The sequence below is a fragment of the Pezoporus flaviventris genome, unplaced genomic scaffold, assembly GCF_033815535.1.
Source record: "Pezoporus flaviventris isolate CSIRO_AGI_PZ_B2104156 unplaced genomic scaffold, CSIRO_AGI_Pfla_v1 ptg000212l, whole genome shotgun sequence".
NCBI lineage: Eukaryota > Metazoa > Chordata > Aves > Psittaciformes > Psittacidae > Pezoporus > Pezoporus flaviventris.
The window spans coordinates 855,295-878,759 of record NW_026892760.1 but is presented as its reverse complement, the minus strand read 5'-3'; the positions used below and the strand labels follow the sequence as shown (position 1 = coordinate 878,759).

The window sequence follows — 23,465 nt, the reverse complement described above, 5'->3', positions numbered from 1 at the left end:
AGACTAGTAGGACTGCATGGAAAACATTTGATTTTTTTTAAGGGTAAAACTTCCAAAACTGAAATAGTTCCATTACTGTCCTAGATAATTTACAAGTATTGTCACTGTCCTATTTTACTTGAAAAGACCTCAAAACAGCACCAAAAGAGATTTCATTATAAACACACATCTCTGAAAATTATGCCACTTTCTAAATGTACAAGGGAAGGCACATTTACATAACTAGTATCAATAACTGCTGAGGCTCAGGTGTTGTATATTTAGGAATACTGCAGTACACGCTGCCCAACTCTTACGTCATCATCTTTTAACTGAAATCCTAGATATGAACGGCTCATTTTCCTGAAAAATTATTGAAAATAATAACCCCAACAGGCTTAATATGAAAACAAAACCAAATTAAACTAAAAAGAAAAAAAAAAAAAAACTCTTCCCTGTCCCCCAGATTTAAGTGAAATTTCACTGTAGGGCTAGATTAGCGAAACAGTAGTGACAGATTATTTCTTTGGGTATATGTGAATCTGTCAACTCAACATTCCCACTCTTCTGACTTTTTTTTACAAGCAAAGCGTATGTACTGCTGCAGGCCGAAGGCAATACATATAGAGCCAAACAGTGCAAGTGTTACCTCATTAGACATATCTTCCAGCTTGTTCTGGTAAGCTGTCAAGGTACACCTCAAAGTCTCAAGGACAGAGAGGCTCGAAGGTTTATCTTTGTCCTTACAAGTGCCTGAAGGAAAATACAGAATGAAAATTAAGCCTTAAAGCCACACAGAAAAAACTACTCACCCTGGATGAGAGGTATTAAAATTAGTCAGTGCATCAATGACAGTACAAAATACTGAACAGCAGCTTTGTTCGCCACAAGAGATGCAGCCAAACAGCTGTACTTTTACAGCCAACACAGCAGACAGACATTCGTATAAAAGCTTTAATACAGACACAGAACTGTAAATTCTGGATTACATTTCTACTTAATATATATTTGGTATGTGGTCTCACATGTAATTCTACTGTGGTCAAGTCTGTGTCATGCAGTTGGACCAGCCAACTTTAAAACCACATAATAACACACTTTGAAAAACATGTTGCCCGAAAGTTCAAACATATTACACTTTTCCTGACATTATTTTGCTGTTGTGACTAAGCATGCACATTATAAGGTAGTACTTCATTTACTCAAAGCTTTACTGAGCCAAAGATCACATGACTATGTTATGCTTGGAGAGGTCTTAAAAACCTTTTAAATGATCTTGAATTTCATTCCAAAGGAAATAATAAAAAAAATTTATTATCTGTCTGCAGAGTCTTACATAACGTTTCAATTATAAATCTTAAAGCTGATATATCCATTATACACACACTACACTTATTTATTAAACCTCTAGACAGAGACTTCTGATCTGGCTCCCTTAATTAGGGACATATGAACAAGCCTGAGCATTCCAACGCCCATAGTACAATGTGCTAAGAAAGCAAAACAACATTGTATTGATCAAGAGGTCATAAGATGTCAGCTGATATTAAATTTCCAAGAACAAACTATTCACTTTTTCTTGTGTTACAGCAAAACACCAGGTTATTGACAGATTCTTCTTCTTAACATTATTTATATTACTAAGTAGCATTTACAAACTTACTTTGTAACAAATTCCAGTACCAACTTTTCCATGAGTCTTAACATGTTTCTGTTCTATAAGCAAAACTAACTTTATCAACATTAATGACATCCTCATTTTGCAAAAGAAGTGAATAAAATCTGTGGCATTTGAACTCTATAAACAGTCATGACTCCTAGCAGAACTGAACGATCACACAAGTGTTGATCACCTCTGAATGGTCAGTGACACAAAGCAGTTTACCTAGGGTGGCTCAAATCAGATAGTAAATTCTAAGCCTTTTCTTTGGCCTACATAAAATTTTGACAGCTAGAGGAGATGCACTAACCTCTGGCAGGCTTTTTTTGGTGGGGGGGTGTTTTGGTTGGTTGGTTGGTTGTTTTTTTTAAATCCTAAGGTTAGTTTTATCTAATAAGCACGACAGTCTACTCAAAGCATTACACAAAAATGATGAATTTGTCCTCCAGGCTATACATAATGCACCACTGGCAGTCAGTGGAGAGCTTATGAGCAAGTCAGAAAACATTGTCAACAGCTGATTTTTTTTTCAATTAGTTAGCCTCTTGTCTTCCGACCCTTTGATAATAACACAAGGTATAGATTTCTATTCAAATTGGACACTAACTTTTCATTTTGATTTGCCAGCCAACTCTCACTGACAAAGTCACACCTAGTCAAACCAATGAAGATTTGCAAGATTTTTTTCAGTAAATGAAAAATATCTGCGATACAGTACACAAGTGAATTTAAAACGAATGCACATCCCACTGGCAGACTTCCACTCTGTCCTGTCAGACACTCCGGTTAAAACAGTTTCTAAAGATCTACAGAGTCAGGGAAAGGCAAAATCTTCTTAATGAGACTCCAGTGTCCTTAACTAAATCTCGATTCCTAGAGATGCCCCAAATAGCAATGTTACACTTAAAAGCAACCAAAGACGAATTCATAAAATCTGACCTTTTGTGAGAAGTTTAGATTTCACATTTAAGAAAGTGACTAGTAACATCTTACTATCATTTTTATCACTTAACCACAGATACAGTTAAAGATGTGCAGGTCTCCAGTTCCATCTTCTCCACTACAAGAGCAACTTTTCACTACTATGCATTGCAGGAACATTCTGTGGTCACTTTGTTGCACAGAAAAAAGAAAGCATTATTCTTCCATAGTTATACCTCTAGTGAAGGTAGAGAGTGAATTCTCATTCAGTTTAAAATGAGTCAATCTAGGGGTTTTCTTCCATTTTCATCAAGCTGTCTAAACAATGTATCTATAACTCCACAGTCCCAACCTGCAATGCTGTCACCGAAAAATACCTCGGAACTATCTTAATTTACATCATGTTTGCCAAAACCATGTTTACCACTAAACCTTCTATGTTGGCATTCTTCACCTTTGCTGCAACCCCATTTTCCAGGCAACCCAGTCTGCCAAGAGAAATACCAGATTCCACCTTCCTACACTAGCTGAAAACAAGACTATGGCTTTACTACTGGCCAAATCTTGTCTGTGTTCAGGTACCTATGCAGCAGACATGCAACATAATCCAAATGGCGCTCTCTTGCTGCAGAGGTTCTATGACAGCAATGAGAAAAAAAGAAACAATACCTTTTGCCCACTACCATCTAAGAGTTTGCGGGAAGAATTGTGGGAAAATGCCAGGTTCAGTGGGAATATGACAGGAAGTATACAACTGAGTAAGCTCTTCAACCTGCTGCTTCAGACTTTCTAATAATGGTACTGGGCCTGTATAGGATAATCTTCTTCATAGCAGCTTATATGGTGCTGTGGTTTAGATCTTTGACCAAAACAATACTGGTGGCCTCTGTTAGATGGTGACACTAGCTCAAAGCAGTTAACACTTCCAGCACTTCATACTCAGTTCACTTCTTCTTTCCAGATTGCTACAACCAGAATCTTTTCCTCTTTTTTTTCTGTTCCTGAAGACAGGCTTCCCTGAGCATAAACCCTGTTGCTGAATAACTGCAAAATATGGTAGACTGAATAGGGACAAACTGAAATAATGCAAATTGCCCAGCAAGAAAAACAGTGCTATGGAAAACTTATAAAGGTCACTTTAAAAGGAGATATGCTTGTTATTTTTGACTGTATAAAAAAATAAAATAAACTTTTTAAATACTTCACTTCTTAATCTTAAAAACATATAATCTTCTCTTCTTTTTCCCACAGAGCCAAATAATCACAGCCCAATTATCATAAAAGTTAAGGGGCTGGATGTTCATAATGACAGATTTCTAAGCAGATCTCTCAGCCACTTGAGCTGAAATTTAAAAACACCACCAAGAAAGACTGCCCAGCCACCTGTGGCTCTTGTAACCCCTGCTAGCCAATTAGACTACAAAGACTTATTTAAGATTTTTACTTTTATTTGCACCTAGGCATTCCCATTTCAAATACATTAAACGTTTTCTTGAAAACTGCAAGAAATGCTGTTACATAATAAATCTGTAAGTACAACACAGCAAGGCAGCAGCATTAAAATTGGTTTCACACTTAGAAGTGTATTAAATATGTAGAACTTACTCCATGTCTTAATCTATACACATTTTAATATTAGGTGTAGACTTAATGCACAGCAGAGTAAAATTTGACTTTCTGCCTCAACTGAGCCTCTGCAGAGATGTTGAAGATGAAAACAGATCTCTTTAAAAAAAAAAAAACCTTTCAAAGTTTACCTTAAAAAAGGCAAATTAATACTGAAGTTACTGTTACTGAATCCCTAATATCATAGAAACAGGTCAAAGCTGTTCCTCTGCAAGGTTTACCACGAGGGAGAACAGAAAACCTACCCAAAAGACAATTACTGTTTTGGAAGCTTCACTTTGGCAGCAGCATTCAACTCCCCACAGAATTGCTGAAGCCCCTCTGGACATGTGAAACTTTGCAAAACTGAGGAAAACGTACCATTTGAAGAGCTTTTCTGTCTGATTTATCTATACTAAACCTATAGGTGTTTCCCACAGGAATTAATTTTGTAATTACAGAATAAAACTGATAGCAGTTCCCAAATAAAAGGATTATATAACCCATGTGAGAAAATCAATGCATCACAGATTGAAGGCTGGCTTTTAAGCACAACAGAAACCTCAAGAAGTTCCTTTATTCAATTTTGACTGTACCAGGCCCTAAAAAAAAAAAATCTGTGAAGATACAAAAAAAATGCATCATCATTTAAAAGTGTTATACGACCCATTTATGCCTATTGTTGCTAAGAAAGTACAGAAACATATAATCACATTTTAAATAAAAAAAAATTTGCTCTTTAAGCAACATTTTGCCTTCCACTTTAAGCTAGAAGCATTTTGTATCTAGGATGTGATTTTATACAAGGTACCCACAGAGAAAACTTTTACAGAGAGTTTTAAATGAAGACCAGAAGTGTACTATTTTCATGTTTGAAAAAAAATTAGTAGCTGTGAAGTTCAACTTGTTTATGTTAGCCACTATTTCAAATGTTTAAGCAGGCAGCAGTTTGTTGAGTTTGATACAATACTTGCATATAAAGCTAGGCAGCAGAGTGATGGCCACTGACCTGCAATTAATTTTAATGAAAACAGAGAAATATCTGTTCTGTGTAAGATTCAATGAATGCAATATAGTACTAATCCACAATCAGCAGTAAAAAGTATTGTATTACATCATGTGTCCTACACAACCTTTTTGAATATATGACCTTTAAGTTGCTGAAGGTTGCCTCAGAATTTGGCTCAGTTCAGGCAAAACATCTGTTCCCTTTGCAGGTATACTGTAAGGACTTTTTTCTCAGTTGGATTTAGAGCACAGCAAGTGAGCCCTTTTCTGACCGATCATATACACCCCAGCATTTGTAAATCAAGCTCTGGGTTGACAACAGCAGGTCCACATTCCGTCACCCTTTCTCAGCTAGCAAGGCCATTTGACTGCTGTGAGAACTGCTCTTATCATGTCATCAAATCAAAGCATGTTGAGAAGAGGGAATGCAAGAGGCATCTGCAGAATTCCCACAATGTAGTGACTTTGGAACACTGACAGATGCATCTGTCATTTTATACCTTCAACTAACCTGCTGTCCGCTGGCCTGACATAGCAAAGCTGTCCAGGAGTAACTTCAGCTCTCTCATGTTGCTTTCATACGTCTCTGTTAGAAAGACCTGGTGTTTCTTGGCCTTTATTTGACAAGGATATAGACAAGACAAGAAGGGGAAAAAAGAAACCCATTAAAACAGTAAACAGAAGAAAAACAGATCACAACAGTATTTTTGTTCCCCTTTAAATTTAAATTCCTGCTATATTTCTCATTACTCCTTTTATTAAGCCAAAAGACCTAACATGACATCACAAACAAGTAACATAGAACCACTAAAAACACTTAAAATACAACTAAAGACTTCAGGTAGTCAAAAGAAAAAGTAGATGTACTAAAAGCTAGCCTTGACTTCCTTCTGCTTTAAAAATATCTTAATGAACATTAATTAACTACTACTCATCTATGCAACGAGATCTATTGTTACACCCTACAAGGGCATCCAGAAAGACACCAAACTACTGGCAGACAGGCTAGAAATCCATGATCTGGCACTCAGTCAAATCCCACACCTATTCGCATTGCAAACATGCCTACTTTAATTCTTAGTATCTTCCATATTTTATAGCGATTTCTTCAGTATCAAAACCTTCTCCTTATGCATGAAATATAAAGCATCAGACTCCTTCAGCTCCTATCACTGAATTTTCTTAAAGAAAATTGCCTACTACGTGCAGCCTGTTGTTCAAATCAAGACACTGGCTTTATTCTGAGGGCAGAAAGGTATTACAGCAGATTTTTAAATCACTACAATAGAAAGACTACGTAAAATCATTCCTTCAATTTGTATCTGATATTAAATCCTGCAATTTTCAAAGACATGCGTCTGTAATTCCAGACAAGACCAAGGTCTTCTTGGACACATGGAGTTCTGACTTCTTAAAGAAATGTACAGTTTTAGCAGCTGACTGACAAAATGTAATACATCTCAGCAGTTTAGAAAACAAACACACCCCCCCCCCAAAAAAAAAAAACAAACCGCCCCAACAACCCCTCTCCCCCTCAAATTGAGAGGAAAATAGATTTAAATAACTTCATGATTTTCTTATGACAAAGGTTTTGCTCAACTACGTCTCATTGCTTTTAATTATTTTTATTCTAAATTCTAACACCTATTGCAGTAATTTCCATTTCTACTTGGTGATGGAAGGTTACCCTTTTGTACTGAGAAAAATCTTACTATCATTTCTATAAACTACTGCTTTAGTTATGCTTCACTGCATGTGTAAGGACCGAGTGAATTTCTCAAAGTGTGGCAAACATACTCCCCATACTCCCCAGGAAAACTGCTACATACTGGCAGCATATAAATGTCAGGCTAAAAAAAAAAAAATAAATAAAACAACCAAGAAATGCATTTAATCCTCTGCAGTGTTCTTCACTATTCAGCTTAAATATTTTATAAATTTGCTTTACTCTTTCAATTTTAATTATATGTTCTGTATATCAACTAATATATTATTCATATGTGTATTTCAATGTTGGGTCCCCTGTAGCATTTACATACTTTTTTGTGTGTGAGAGTTTGTACTACACATCATCAAGAATTTCCAAACCACTTCTATATATTCAAAAATAACTAACTTTTAATTCCTACTCTATAGAATTATCTATATAGAGAGCTTGCAATTGCTGAACTCCAGTAAAAATATTTTATGGGATGCAAACATTAAAATAATTTACTCTCATGTAGTGATATCATCTCAAACACCTCACATATTAGAAATAAGAAGACATAACAATATGATCAGCATCACAGTAAAATAAATTTTTACATACACCACTCCAGCACAGAGAAGTTCAGATTAAATTTTCCCAGAAAAATCTTTTCCCATGGAAAAGTCAGATTTGAGATTTTTTTTTTTTTTAATTTCCTCATCCAATATTTTCGTTTGGTTTAGTTAAGCTACCATCATTTATTCAGCATTTTACAGATTATTCAACCTTCACGACCTCTCTGTGCTTTATTTGCTAACTGCATCTACACTCTCTAAGCCAATTTTAGTCTCTTTTTCAACAGCAATGAAGACCAAAAAGAAATTCTTAGACTAGCCAGTCTGTCCACATTTGGGCTGCAAAGTATTTAGCATCTTTCCTTCTTAACTCTCATTTTCAATCACTGTCGCCATTATCAGAAATCGACGAAAAAATACTGTAATACTACAGTGCTGGAAATCCAGACACAGGTTCAGAGTCCAAAAGGGTATGAACATATTCAGGTAATTTCTTATGCCTCACTCACACTGAGACATAAGGAATATCTAGTAAGAATGCATAGCACCATAAAATCATGGAATAATTTAGCCTGACAGGTTCCCTGAAGGTCATCTGGTCCCACTTCCCACTCAAAGCAGGGCCATGCTTGAAGTCAGTTTAGGTTGCTCAGTCCAGTCCAGACAAGTTTTGAGTATCCTCAAGGATGGAGTTTCAACAACCCCTCCCCCCCCCCCCCCCCAGAAACCTGTTTCAATATCTCACAATGGTCACTGTGAAGGTTTTATCTAATCTTACAGAAGTAGGGTATTTGCAGTCTAGACAATTCCCTACTACCTTGCTTGCAGAGATACCTTCCTTAACTTCAGTATTTGACTTTGGTCACACTCCACCACCTGCTCCAGGACAAAAAATAAGTCCCACTGATTTTTAATTTTCCCAAAGCCACTGTTGAGTGAAATAAACACTAACTCTACACACACTTACAGAATAGACCACATGGCCTGATGCTGCAAATGTGCATCTCTATCTCAAACATAGGCAGGAGTTTGAGGCCTTTTGAAAACAACCTTATCAAAACTTACCAAAAAGTATCATGCAGGGAACTGGGTCCAGTCCTGCAACAATCTGTCATTATTCCAAAAGGAACTTTCTCTACTTTGTTTACAGTTACTGGGATTTGATTTGGTTACAGTTACTGGGATTTTCCTATACAGCTCTCTCACACATGGACTAATTCACCCACTTAGTCTGCAGTACAAATCCCTTTTACTGATGGCCGAGCAAGAGCCAAAGCCAGAATTATCCACGTAGCCACCAAAAAGCAGTGTATGTTCAGATACGCCTTGAAAAGCATTTGGGTAGTATTTTTACAAAAGCACTGGCATGTTTACCAGACATGACCTTGGGAGAATCAAATCAAAGCATTTACAGAAACAGGCTCCAAATGACTGCTCCACAGTTAACAAAACATGGGGTTTACTTGAGAGATGTTCTGTAGAGGAGAACAGTGGCAGACATTTTAAGCAAGGAAGCATAAACTGCACTATTAAAAAAAAAAAATCCAAAACAAAACCCTCACTAACAATCTCTCTCCTTAGGCTACCATTTATTTCTGCTAAAGTTATCTAGCTATTGAATACTTCATAGAGTTTCTTTGTTCTCATATATTAGTTAAAGCTTTCCAAAATCTGTAGAGGGTCTTTTAAAAGTGTCTAGCCACGTGTAAATTAAATAGAATTTCTCAAGAAACATAGTGTCTCAGTTTTAAACACCTGAAATAGAATTAATCAAAATTCTCAAGTTTCATATGGAGCCACTCTAGACCCCTAAATCCGTAACAACCTGTGCAGAGAAAGAATGTGATGAAGTATCTCTTTGGGTTTTGGGGGGTTTGGGTTTCTTTTTTTATCAGAGAAAATTTTGTCAGAACTGGCAACTTTAAAAGCATTTTTTAGATGCCTGTCTTCAAACACTTGGACATCACAGCTTGAGTGGCTTCTCCACTTGCAGAATAAATTACAAAACTGGTTTCTTTGTAGAAGATCATTTAAGCATATGCTTCAGAATAACTGGCCTTCTTAAATTAAAATAACAGAAGTCACATCTGGGTAGGAACACTCCACCCCTGAGTTAATGCAAGCAAAACAAGAATCAAGGTAACATAACATTTAACAATAATTAGTGCAACATTCATGAAAACTTCATCTCCTGTTTTATTACTTGAAAAGCTTGTTGACAATAAATCATCTAGATGAGTTTACATCTTTGCTACTGAGAGGCAGATTCTACCCCACAGAATTTGTAGAACAAAATCATAATATTCAGGGTGTTTCATTGTCTGTTCAGTCAATACTTAAGAAACTTCTGTTAAAAAACAGAATGCCTACATTAAAGAAGTTAATGCCTACATCCAGGAATTAAGATTCTTAAATGCTTCTTTTCTGACTTTCAGTTTATGATAACCTACAAGGCTATTACACGCAGCAGAGATGCCTGCAAGTGCATGACTGTGTGCGTGAGTATAAGAGAAAGATTTATATGCCACAAAGAAAAAGACAAGACTCTGGATGCAATCTATTACACTACTTGAACACTAATTATGCTATTCCTGATAGTGTCTACACAAAGGGAAGGAAATGACTACAGAGTTCTTCTGAATTACAAGAAATTTATGCTAAAATACACTCTTTTTAATGACTTCAATTTCCTTGTATGAATTCTGGTGAATTGGCAAGTTACCCATAAAATAAAGGTTCAATGTCTCTTGCTTGTCTGATATTAAGCATTAAAGAACATCAGGTGTCAGAAATGTAAATATCCTGAGTAACTTTTAAAGCTATTGAAGACACCTCTTCTTTCCACAGGACAGGAATACAGCTGGGGCTGTTTCAATTTAAAACAAGTTCTGAATCACAATCACCATTCTTCCAAATACCTATTCTTCAAGCTAAAAATTTCTAAGAGCCCTAGCTGGAAATAAAGACAAGCTTGAGACCAATTTCCTCAGAAAAACATAATGGAAATCTTGAGAGCCTGCTCATGCTGAACATTCATAAGCGGTTTTGTTTGATACCAATAGATCCTATCGTATTTGATCCACGCAGATTTCTGGCAAACTTCTGCCACATGCTGATATTTAAAATTAAAAGCAGCATAACCACTTCACTATACATTCAACTGAGTAATAAAAAAAGTTCTTTTTCATGTAAAATTTCCAAAGAATGTATTTTGTCCCTGTGTAAGTCTGCTTTTCTAAAAACAAAGAGCCTTCACTAGTCTGGTTATATTTCCCAAATATTTTACAAAGAAAAACATTAACTTGCATTATAGCAATACAGTGAGAAACCAATATAAGATTATCAGACTGAAGTGGAAAGAACATATTCAGGATGCCTAACAAGTATAAAATAGAAGAAAGTGATGAATAGATCAGGAAAGCAGGAGGGGGATGTAAGGGAACAGAATACACTGACATTTTCACACAATTTTAGTATGGGTGTAGGGAAGGCTAATAAGAGTATATAAAATATTATCTACACTTAGTTTCTGCTATAGTCATCTGGTTTTTAATTTTGGGAAGAAAAATAACAAAAAGCTATCCAGACTGAGTAAATAAGACCACACACAGGCACTCCCGCTTCCCAAACAAATACAAAAGTCTTCAGGAAAAATACAAAGCCATCCAAGGTGATAAAAATCTAATCCCATAGGGGACCACAAATCCAAGTCCTCAGAAAATGAGTATTTTTATTACCTGTTCAAGACAGTCTTGTGGTTTGAAATCATTCCAGTAAAACAATTAAAACAACCAGCTCTATGAATAAGACAGTTCTTTTAACAGAGACAATTTGTTCTGCTTTTTACCTTTCAGTAACGTAACATGCATTTTGAGTACACCATTTAATATTGTTGCCATTACCAGAAACCTTGGTCACAAACAGAATTTTGCTCTGAACTCATCAGGCATAACATAAATTTTACAAAGGAATACAAAATGAAAAGGAAAACTCGTATCATAGAGACAGTCAGCAACTGCTCAAGGTTCCTAGGAGATTTTTTTTGCTTGGAATTGTATTTTGTATTAATAAATAGCAATCATTACTGATTGTAGTTAGGGGAGACAGTTGCTTTTGTCTCTTCATATTCCTTTTGTTTCTGATAACTTTTTCAGGTTAACTACATGAGCAAAGGCCTTTCAATACATTAACAGTTGCACGGAAGAAGCTGTGATTCTCACAGAAGGAAAAGGGTGGTTTTATTTGATTTTTCTCTAGTTTATTAGTTACCAATCTGTCCAGGAAATGGGTAACACTAAGACAATGTATGGAATAACTCTATCAACTGAACATAAGACACCAATACATCTGATGATCCTCTGATGCAGGTCTCTGCTCTTAATCATTGAACTGATTGGTTCAATGCCTGTCAGCAGCAGGAAAAGACCACGTTCACCTTCCATACTCACAGCTCCAAAATGAAAGAGGAGAAATCTGCAAGCCAGTATCAAGAAAAGTTTACATTGGCTAAGTACAGAAATACTGCAAATAGAAATCTATAATAGAAGGCGAGAAGGTTTCCTAGAGCCTAAGATCTTTGCTTTGTCCCTGCTGCTATGCAACAGGATGGAAAAATTGTTAGTCAAAGCTGGGGTGGGTAGAGACAGTGGGAAGGTGCCAAATGGTCATGTAAAAGAAGAGAGATTTCAGAAAATAAGGTAGTAAAATACATCCAATGCCAAATCCACATTTAAAAAAAAATAAAAATAAAATCCTCCTGCTTTGTCACTTTCAAATAAGCAATTCTCAAGCATTTTTTACAGTCAAATGCTTGCACTTAAACCAAAATGTTATGTAAAACAGAAATAATTCAACCTACAACAGTAGCTAATAAAAGTCTAGAAAAGAAAAAAACTTGGGTAGAAAGCTAGAACATTCTCCACAAGGAATCATAATCCATACCTACAAAGTGCCTTCTTTGCTAGGAATGCAAACAGAAGTTATCTTTACTCATAACCATATTCTCAAATAAGTTTTCTGCAAATAACTATTCAGTTAAATACATGGTATATCACTTCAAATATATTTTTAAATTAGGTCTGTATTTACTCCTGTTCTACAAAATGAAGTCAGTAAAATTAGAGTAACACAATGGCAGAGCTCTTCCACAGCTCAGGACAACAAATGCAGATTATCTTCACAGTATGTTTAAAAAAACCTAAACAATGAGTGCCTTTTGTCTTACCATTGCAAGTTCCTCCTGCAATTCTCTGTAGTTTTCTTCATTATTCCCTAGTATCTCAGAGAGCTCTTGAATTATCTTCTTCTTCTCTTCAATCTTCTCATTCATGTGCTTGTTTGTGGAGATACACTCTCTTTCTAATCTGGAAAGTTTCAGCATTAGAATAGTTATCAAAAATACTTTTGTTAATTATACTACATAGTTTTCAACATAATCAATGCATATGTTAGCACATCATGTTGCTTCTGAAGTCCCTCTTTTTGTTTTTTTTTTTTAAACTGAAGTTACACATTCTTCTAAGAAATACTTTTCAAGAGGTGGTTAGGTTCTCCTCTGTTACCAATGCCTGTAATTAGCTTTCAGTCAAATTCATATGGTCATTTGGATACACGCTCTAAAGCACATATAATAAGCTGAATTCCTCATATTTTAATTAACACAGTAACTCTCTTCAGAAAGACTATACCATGTCTTGCATAATCAACCCTTATTTAAAGTACAAAGGTTGCTCCTAAACTTTCCATATATCTGACTATATTCTACTCTATAGAGTAGAATGGCGTAGCTTCAAATTTTTCCTCCAGCAGACTGTCTCCAAAATTTCAAACATTTCTTGCACTTAGTGCTCCTGGTTCTCAGAACAGATACCTAAACAGCCTGGCATGGTTAAACAGGCAATTCATGAGAAAGCTACAAGGCCAAACAACAGCATATAGAAGACAGAAGCTGGGACAGGGATCGAAGGAAGACTTTAGAAAGATTGCCTGAATATGTAGCCATGGTGTCAGGAAACCCAAAAGCTCACCAAGAATTGATGTTTGCAAATGATGACAAAAAGATTTTAAAAATACATTAAGGTAGGAAAGAAAACATGGACCTGCTTCTACACAGACTGGGTAACTGCATGCAGACTATAGAAGAAAGCACAGAGGTCACCACACTCCACCTTTTTTGCCTGACAAGGTCTTCTAAGCCCCTATGATCAGTAGAAGTGTTCAAAGAAGAGAATTGCTACCACCAAGGATTGAGTCAGGGCTTACTTGTAAGAACTCAAACCATGAAAATTGAAGAGGCCAGCTTGCCTACACTCAAAGGTTCTGACAAAGCTGGCCAATGTCACAGTGCGGCAGCTCATCATCTTTGAAAGGTCACAGAGACTGGAGGAGGCACCTAGAAATGGAGAACATGAATGTTGCAACCATATTCAAAAAAGGGCAAAAGGGCAAGCCAAGAAACTATAGACCAGAGAGCTTCATTTCAGTCCCAGAAAGATCATGAAGTAAGCCCTTCTGGAACAAATTTCTGGGCTCATGAAAGAAAGGTGACTGGGATCATTCATTGAGGATTTACCAAGGCTAAATCATGTCTGGCCAACCCAATCACAAGGCCAAGTGCAACGTCCTGCACCTAGGTCAGGTGACAAGCACAAATACAGGCTGGATGGAGAATGGATTGAGAGCAGCCCTGAGAAGGACTTGGGGTGTTGGTTGATGAGAAGCTCAGCATGAGCCAGCAGTGTGCACTTGCAGCCCAGAAAGCCAACCATGTCCTGGGCTGTATCAAAAGAAGCATGACCAGCAGCTTGAAGGAGGTGATCCTGCCCCTCTGCTCTCATGAGATCCCACCTGCAGTGCTGCAATCAGCTCTGAGGCCCCCAGCACAAGAGGGTCATAGACCTGCTCAATGAGTCCAGAAGAGATCGGCTATGAAGACGATCAGAGGGCTGGAGCACCTCTCCTAAGAAGAGAGGCTGAGAGAGCTGGCATTGTTCAGCCTGCAGAAAAGAGGGTTCTGGAGAGAGCTTACAGCAGACTTCCAGTACCTAAAAGGGGCCTGCAAGAAATCTGTTCAGAGGAGAGGGACTTTTTACAAGGACATGAAGGGATAAGACAAGGGAGAATGGTTTTATACTGAAAGAGGGTAGATTTAGATTAGACATTAAGAAGAAATTCTTTACCATGACAGAGGAGGGATACTCGAACAGGTTGCCCAGAGAAGGTGCAGCTGCCCCATCCCTGAGGGATGTTCAAGGCCAGGTTGGACGGTGCTTTGGGAAACCTGGTCTAGTGGAAGGTGTCCCTGCCCATGGCAGAGGGCTGGAACTAGATGATCTTTAAGGTCACTTCCAACCCTAACTATTCTATGATTTTAGGAACCCAGTTATATTCTATGATAAAAAGAGATCTGTGAACAAAAGGACAGCAAGTTGATTAAATATAACTCAGCTTTAGCGAGGCTTTTGGCACTGTCTCACACAGTATTTTTATATCCAAGTTAGGACTTCAGTCTAGCTAGGTGAATTGCAACTTCAATAAAAATGGTTTGATGGTAAACCTCTGACAGTAGTTGTTGATGATAAGTGGAATACTGTAGGACTCTGGATTAGAATCTGTTTAACACCTTTATCCATCACCTGGATTAGGCCAAGAGTGCAATTTTACCACGTTTGAAGGTAACACTGAACTCGGTGGAGGTGGGTGACTACACAATACAATTTATACACTTAAGAGAAGGGCTGTCATTCCCTAGAACCTAGCCAGAGAGGAGGAACAGGCCAGCATTAATCTTTTGAGATTCAACAGTGATACGTGCAAAGATATGAATTTCAGGAAGCAAGAGTGGTACGGCTGGTAACTGGCTGAGAAGCAGCTACGCTCAATAAGGACCTGGTAATCTTGGTAGACAGCAAGATAGCCAGAACAGCATGGCATACAAGCAGAGACAGCAAACACCATCCTGGACTGCATTAGTAGTAGCATGGTCAGAAGAAGTGATTAATTATTTATTTGGCACTTATTACAACACCTCTAGGACAACGACCACACGTAACATGGGAAAAGTTGGAGTGAGCTAAGGGGAGGGTCACTCACATGGGATATTCAAGCTGGAGGAGAGAGAACTTCAGGATGCATAACAGCCTCCCCCAGTATCTACAAAGAAGTTATCAAGAAGATGTAGCCTGTCACTTCACAGCAATGTGTGGCTAGAGAGCAAGACACAACAGTCACAAATTGAATCCAAAGAGGTTCAGACAAGGAGAAACTTTTTCTACCTTAACAACAGTGGAACAGGTTCCCAAAGAGGTTCTGTCATCTCCATTCTTGTAGGTTTTCAAGACCTATCTGGACAAAACACTGAGCAACCTGATCTCATACCTGATCCTGGTTTGAACAGGAGGTTGGACTACAGATACTCTTCAATCCCTGAATTATCCTTTGATGCAACTCCTAGCAATGGGAACATCTAGGTTTCTCTCCTTTCCTTGTCTCTTCTATCACTTCTGTCTCACTAACTGAAAGTACTGCGAACAGTTCCAAGTTCTTCCAACTTCTGAATCAATATTGTCACTTCCTGACTTTGACTTATTTCTCATAGATCCACATGTCTTTTTAGCTGAACAACTACTTCAACAGTCCTCGATATATCTATGCGCTTCTGCTTCAGCCTGGCTGTTTTTCTTTTCTTTTAGTTGTAGATGGTTACTTCTTATTCTTAAGAAAAAGAACTTGCTATTTTCAGTCCCCCAAAGTAGCTTCTACTCCCACAGCTTTCAGAAACACGCAAAAAGCAGTTCCAATTTATTCTATATCACGATCTCAATCTTCAAGAAAAGTAAATTCACATGGAGACCCAAATCCCATGTTGCTTCGAATTTACATAGAGCTACTGGGTTCAGAGCTTATTAATAAATTATGCAACCCAGAAAAGCCTGCTTGCTTGGTTTTAGTTATTACAACCATCTTTTTCTGAGAAAAGAAATTGTCACAGCTTTGTACAGTTTCCAATTTTGGTATCATTCATCCCACTCAAGTCCAGCTATAAAGATATACAAGCGTTCTAACACAACAAATGAAACCCTCCAAGACTTTCCAAAGACTAAAGCCTTAGGACAAAATCCAGAGGACTCCTCCAGAGAAAGAGAAATTATGGTAGGATGTCAAATCACAGCTTAAAAGAAAAAGCCAGGCTCCTGACATTGTCTGGAGTCCAGGGATCACAGCCTTCAAAGGTAAGTAGATCAAAGGCTCTTGTATTCTCTCTTGAGGGATCTAGTGAACGCAATCACTGATATTCACCAATGTTACTAATACTTGTAAGCTTCAAAGACTAAAAAGGGCACAAGAACCGACAAGGTATTACATGCCCACCACACATAATTACCTCACGGGAACTGAGTATACAGATGTCCATCTGAGACAAAGCTTGACCTTCACTACCCATCTTTATAGATGGGAATCTGGAAATTCAGGTGTCTGGACTAACAAAATTATAAGGACAGGCTGTTTCTGTTTCTTCAAGCCCTATTAACAAAACCACCAACTGTTTAACTGCATCAACTTTCATGGAAGTATTTGCATTCTCTAAAAGCACAGAAGATAATTTGCTTTCAAAAACTCAGTTGGCAGAAGCTGCTAGGAGTCATTGCCTGAATCAACAGATGATTACAAGTAGTGAAAAGTACTATTCTGGATATTAGACAAAGTTTATTCTGATGTCCAATTAACACAGAGAACAGATGCTTTAAGTAACCAAAATTTCTCATTCATACCAGGAAAAAAATAAAACAAAATGAAAAAACAAACAAGCAGGAAAAAAAAACAAAACAAACAAAAAACCAAAACCAACCAACCAACAACAAAAAATAAACTGACACAAACCAGGGCGAATCTTTCCTGAGAAAGAAGTGTTGAACAGAATTAACCAGTTTAAAGAAAAAGGGAAAGGCTGTTTCAGGTTCTTGTTGTATTTTAGCAACACAAGAGAAGTATTACTTCTCTGTAAGTACCAACATTGAAACTCCTAATGCAACTGGTACCACAACCATAAGAACTGTATTGCCTGGTCTGGTTATTTCTATAGAAGAAAAAAAAAAAACAGTCTCTAAAAAACCAATTTTTTTTTTTTATTCTTTTAATAGTCTAATACCAAAATGTATCCTTAACTCAAAGACTTGTTGGAAAATTATCTCTTGCGGATTTTCACAATTTTTAACTAATACTACTAACTTCAAATTTGAAAGGCAGATCTTGTGGTAAAACTTGTAAAGTTCTAATGGTTTGGAAAATTCCTAAACAGATGCTTAAGCTACCATTAAGAATGCTTCTAATTAGCTTACATTTTATATCTATCATCATCCCTTGATTCTCAGAACATATTCATGCTAATAACAGAATAATTCAGGCTTTAAAAGACTCATGTCTGTTGCTAACCTCAAAATTGCAAATTACACTCAGCTAAATGCTTAGAAAAAATACAGTGTTACTGAAACACTGTTCAATACCTAAGAGACAGTATAGCTCCACACAGTTCACAATTGGGCAGCATTATTCCATGTGCATGCAGTACTCTACTTAAGACTACTTCTTGAGGTAACAGGTCTTTGCTCATCTGAGAAACTATTATAATTCACAGAATTAAATGCTCTGACCAACTCTGTTAAGAAAACCTAAGTGTACATGCATACAATCTGGGTCTAGTGTGATAAAATCAACCAATCAAAATCATTATAAAAAAATGCAGGTGAGGAACCCATACATTTTATGAATTTCATGAGGGGCCAAAAGGAATCTTCCCAGAGGATCTTCTACTGAAAATTGCTACTGAGCACAGATATCCAAGATAAAACATCTTGTAGCAACATGAAAATAAAAATTTGCTAAAAGAGGAGTTCCCAAGAGAACAATTGTTACGAAAGTTAAAATGAACAACCCGTGTGTTCAGATTCACATTAATTTTCAAAAGACCTATAAAGATAAAAAACTGGGCAGTTCTGCTGTGTTTATAATACAGCACAGGTTTCAACTATTTTACTAAAAGCATCTCTGTAACCACGCATATAGAAAGACTCTCTCAGGCCCAGGCACAAAAACCTCCTTACTTGGAGGAAAACTAGCTTCTTTTGCCCTCCACTACTGCTTGCTTGAATAAGTCAATATAAATACTTATATGCACAGACCCATATCATCCTAGATCAAAAGAGATGACACCTCTGTCTTTTTCCAATCCATTCTACTAGCTCTAGTCTCTGCCAATACCCCCACTGTGTGCCACCTGCTTTAAGTCCTCTTAAACTTCCTCTTTCTCTAAACTTCACCTACCACTTTCCTTTATTTCACCTACTCCTTGGTTCTGTCTTCTAACACGATTCTTCTTCCTGACATCTTCTCAGTCCAATTATCTACTTGATTCACCCAGGGAAGAAAACTTAGTACTGTACATCCTCTATCCGTCTGGGGAATATAATAAAGCTGTTCTTCCAAAAGCCATCTGTTACCACAGACACAAAAGAATGCGCTGAGCACGAAGGGAATCAGAATCCCAAGTAATTGTGCCTGTTCTCACATACTTCACCCCTTTTTCTATTCCTTCTTACAAAGTTAAAACTTTCCACAATTATTCAAAAGCTGAAAATGAAGACTATCCACTATAAATTATACACAACTTCAAAACAGAAATCTTCAAGATTTATCTAGCTCACTGAAGTAAAAAAAGTATTGTTTTCATAATAAGTGTATACAGAAAACAAAAAGTTGTTATAAACCTGACACGTATGTTTTGCTACACTCCTCTCAAACACTACTGGAAACAGGACCCTATCATACCTATTATTTTCAACATCTGTGCTTTGGCAAATAATCTACAACAGATCAGTTATTTTCTCTACCTACTCATAATATGTATGGTTACTGATATGAACTTATTAATGGAATGCCAGGTTCGGAACTTTGGCTGAGTTTGGCAAATTGCATCAGACTGTTTTCTAGTGAGTGAAAACTAGAAAGAACGTAAACTAGAAGTGGTACTGAAGCTGACTATTGCCACTTTACAATGAATTTAAAAGTTAACTTACACATTGAGTTTTTCCAGGTTCTCTTGGGCATTGCATTTTTCTCTCTCATATGCATTTTCTACCTCTTTAAACTCTTTCTTGATCATTTCTAAATCTGAAAGAGCTTCTGCTTGGCTGGCTTTTTCCACCTGCAAAGCTCCTTCAAGGTCTCGAATTCTTAACTACCAAGTGATAAGAAAGCAATTAAAGCAAGTTAGGAAAAACTATCATGATCTTCAATGCTGTTCTATGCTGTCTTTTGCTTTACTGGTAAACTATATTATAGTAATTCTATATGGAAGTATATATACAGAAAGCATCGAACACATGTAAAAATGCATGAATACATACAGTTCAAAATTAAAACAAATAGATACACTGACCAGAAGCAACTTTTGTTTTCCTTTGGTGGTGTCTGGATTTTTCGTTTTTCAGCTATTACTAAATTTTCCAGAGGATTTTTTTTTTTTTTTTTTTTTAAGTAGACTCATGGAAGCATGGAATTAACAGTAAAGGCTGTATTTCCACTCAGCACAAAACACACTTGAAGCTCGTTCATGTATACAAACAAGGAAGAAAAGCTTACCATTCACTCGTAAAAGATAAGTCTCTTACTGTAAGGAATGTTACCCTCCAGTTCCTTTGTATGTTGTAAAAGTAGAGAGAGGAAATTAAGAAAACTAAATCCACTAATTTAATCATCACTTTAGAAAAACTGAGTGCCTGTGCACAGAGAAGATGATGAGAATAAGAAAACAACTGAGTGAAGAATGGCAATACTTATTTTACTTACTCAGAAAATAAGAAAAAAAAAAAAATCAAACTTTCATTTTTTTGCTTAGTTTTTCAGAAGTCCAGTGTGAAGGGTTTGTTAGTAGGAGGTTACTAAGCAACCATCATTCAGCTTTTTATCACTTGCTTTTTAAAGTAATCCATAATTGCTTTACTGGGTCACACCCAATGTGATACAGCTTAATAACACAAACATTTAATTTTCATATTACATTTTACCTAAGTATATATGCTACACTTTTTTCATATAATCAATCTTTACTGGCAACTGAGAGTATTATAACTGTGAAGTTGAATGTACTCCGAATAATCACATTTGGAACTGTAGTTTCAGAATGCACCAAGCTCTCAATCCTGGAAAAGTTGGACCTATGCACTCTATCTCCAAATTGCTCTAAGGGCCCATTCAAAAGATACAGGGCAAGATATTGAAACAGTAGTATAGTGTTTAATTATTGTGAAACATTTTCTTTCCCCTCACTGTTTAAATGCTAGTGGGAATTCTCAGACTTCAAATAAGAAAATAAAATAACATCTTTGTATTCTAATAACTTTAATGTTCCCTGAAAAGCAGGTATTTTTCTGTTGTTTCCTTTTATACATTAGCTATTACAACTTTAACACTTGTTGCAAAAAACCTATTCAGTGTTTTCACTAAAGCAAGTAGGTAGTCTTAACATCTTTTCAAGATTACATCTTTACCACTTCAACTGTTTTACTGTAAACTCCTACAAAGTATTTAACAAAAAGTTTACCTGGATGATTTCTGAATTGAATTTGGATTCCAAATGTGCTGCTCTCTCTGCTTCAGTGTTTTTTTCCAGTTTCTTTATTCTCACTGTAGCTGCCTAAAAGTACATTTTGAAAAACTTAAGTCCAGAGAGGTAGTAAACATGACATAAAGATTATTCTATTCGTTCAGTATATTAGGACTTTGTTCACCAAGATAACATGGCTGAACTACTTGTGCTTTGGAACTGTGAAAACTCATACCAACAAATAAGCACAGAAATAATTTTTACATATCTAGAATATTTATTATTTTATATTTAAAGAAACTGATGTAGCCTTATGCTATTTCTGCATTTTTTACAATTAAGAAAATTGCATCTGCAGCCAAAAGGCAGAAAGACCAAGTTAAATATTTCGCCTATTCCCTTACTATTTTCTTTTTCACCAAAGTTGTCAGCTAAGGCAATATAATTAGATACACAACATAAAGACACATGAAAATATAAGACAGAGGAAGGTCAGAGAAGGTAAGAGTATTCCTCAAAAATATGCTGGCTTTGGCACTTAAATTCCAACTAAGGTGCCCAGGACAGATTGCTTTGCAGCCCAAAAGTAGTCGTAGTTTCCGTACAACAAAAATCTGTGAACTCCGCAATGTTTTAAAGTACTAATCTAGTATTTTTTTTACTGTTGCATTCCTTGACCCGTAACTATTCTGATTTTGTCTAGCAATTACCAGACGTTCATGATCACTTTTAACAAATATCCTGATTTCTTCTGTCAATTCCTATGTCTCATTACACAACAGAACATCTGTACATGCATGAATTATCTAAGCAAAATGGGATTCTCTGAATTAAAACTGTTGCATCTTTCTTATCCATTCTTACAACATTTAGGAAAGTAGAAAAACACAAATGACTATGGCAGGAATCTACTTGGAAATTTTGATAGCCAACAGAAAGTTCAAAAAGCAGTGCCCATTTTTACTAGACTTTTTTTTTTTTTTTTATCTGATCCAGGCTGAAAACGTTTCTTTCAAGTTACAATAAACACAAAAGCAATCACCAGATATGTATGCTCAGATAAAGAAAAAATACCTTTACCAGTAAAGTAGTAACTACACATCTGCTATAATGGAAATTCACATGCAATCTTAACTACACTGCTTTTTAATCAATAAAATCTTTTCACTTTGACTGATAGCTGAATTTAAAAGAAAAATTCATCTCAAAACATCTCTTGGCTTCAAGTTATATCAGGAAGATCAAGAAAAAGGAATTAATATTAAAAACTCATTTACCCTAAGCACACTTCAGGTTATATAAATACAATCAATGTTACTGATTTTGGAAAAGTAAAACAAAGTAGCATATAAGATTGCATCTTGATTCTGAATGTTTAAAAGAAGAGAAACATTAACAGATGTTAAAATAAAAGCTCTTGGCAATAAATTGAAACTTTCTTTGTGTAATCACACACACACACACACACACACAAAAAGAAAGACTTTTGAAACTGATGTCCACGGAAGGCCTAGTAAAGAGAAAAGTGGCAACAGCACAGAGCTTACCAAGCTTACTTCACAGTAAGGTCTGACAAAAAGCTTAAACCTTGCCTCTTCCCAGGAGTTTAATCTGTTTAATATACTTAATTTAAAAAAAAAAAAAAATCACAAATCTTGCACAAACACTCTCACTGTACATTGATACTGCTAAGATTATTCTCAAAATTGCTTGATTTAGGCTCTCCTACTACCTTTTGCCCTTAATGAAAAAATTTGCAAACTTCCTCCTGCTTCAGTCTGGAAGAACTCATTAGTTATCCTCCAACAGATTGACATTTGTCAATGGATGGTTTTATACAAGAATGTTGCCAGCCTAGTAAAAGTGGTCAGTGAACAATAAATGTAAGTGATGTGGATCTCATTTCTTTTTTAATAACATTATAAAAGTCAGCGGTAAAATAATTCTAAGTTTGAGGAGAAGAATAAAGGAAATAGTGAGGAAGGTACCTATCACAATATTAAAAGTGGGAAATGTAATTTTTAAAAAACAAAATGAAGAAATAGAAACTTCACTGAGAATATTTTACTGCACACCCTCAAGAGTAAAAATGCTTTTCTGTCTTTGATTGGCTTCTTCAAGTGTCTACTCTCCTAGCAAAAACTGAAATGGAAAAACAAAGTGATTCCGCAAGTAAAGTTTTTAGGCACAATAACTAATACACAAGCTCAGTACTGCATTTGGCTTCTAAGTCTTATTTTATTTCCTGAACACCAGTCCAAAGTAGAACTATGCCTTCATCTTAGCCTCTCTTCAGCTGAAACCAGAGATGCAAGGCACTATCAAAATGGTTAACTTCTGTTTTCAAATGGAGCCCCCTAGAAATGTTAGATTTCTTCAGTCCCAAGAAGAAAAATTAAGGCTAAATAACAGCTTGAGTGAGGGCAT

At 36.3% G+C, this 23,465-nt stretch overlaps 1 protein-coding gene across 6 annotated transcripts in view; it reads right to left on the bottom strand.

Annotated features, from left to right (window-relative positions):
• Positions 1–23,465, bottom strand: part of CCDC171 (coiled-coil domain containing 171) — a 149,083-nt gene that overhangs the window by 98,538 nt on the left and 27,080 nt on the right. For all 6 annotated transcript variants that reach the window (XM_061441211.1, XM_061441214.1, XM_061441212.1 and 3 more), the window contains 5 exons: positions 21,036–21,128; positions 19,510–19,670; positions 12,663–12,801; positions 5,685–5,787; positions 629–732 (listed from right to left, as the gene is read on the bottom strand). In XM_061441211.1, coding sequence (XP_061297195.1) covers positions 629–732; positions 5,685–5,787; positions 12,663–12,801; positions 19,510–19,670; positions 21,036–21,128 — 600 coding nt within the window. The remainder of the gene's footprint in view (positions 1–628; positions 733–5,684; positions 5,788–12,662; positions 12,802–19,509; positions 19,671–21,035; positions 21,129–23,465) is intronic.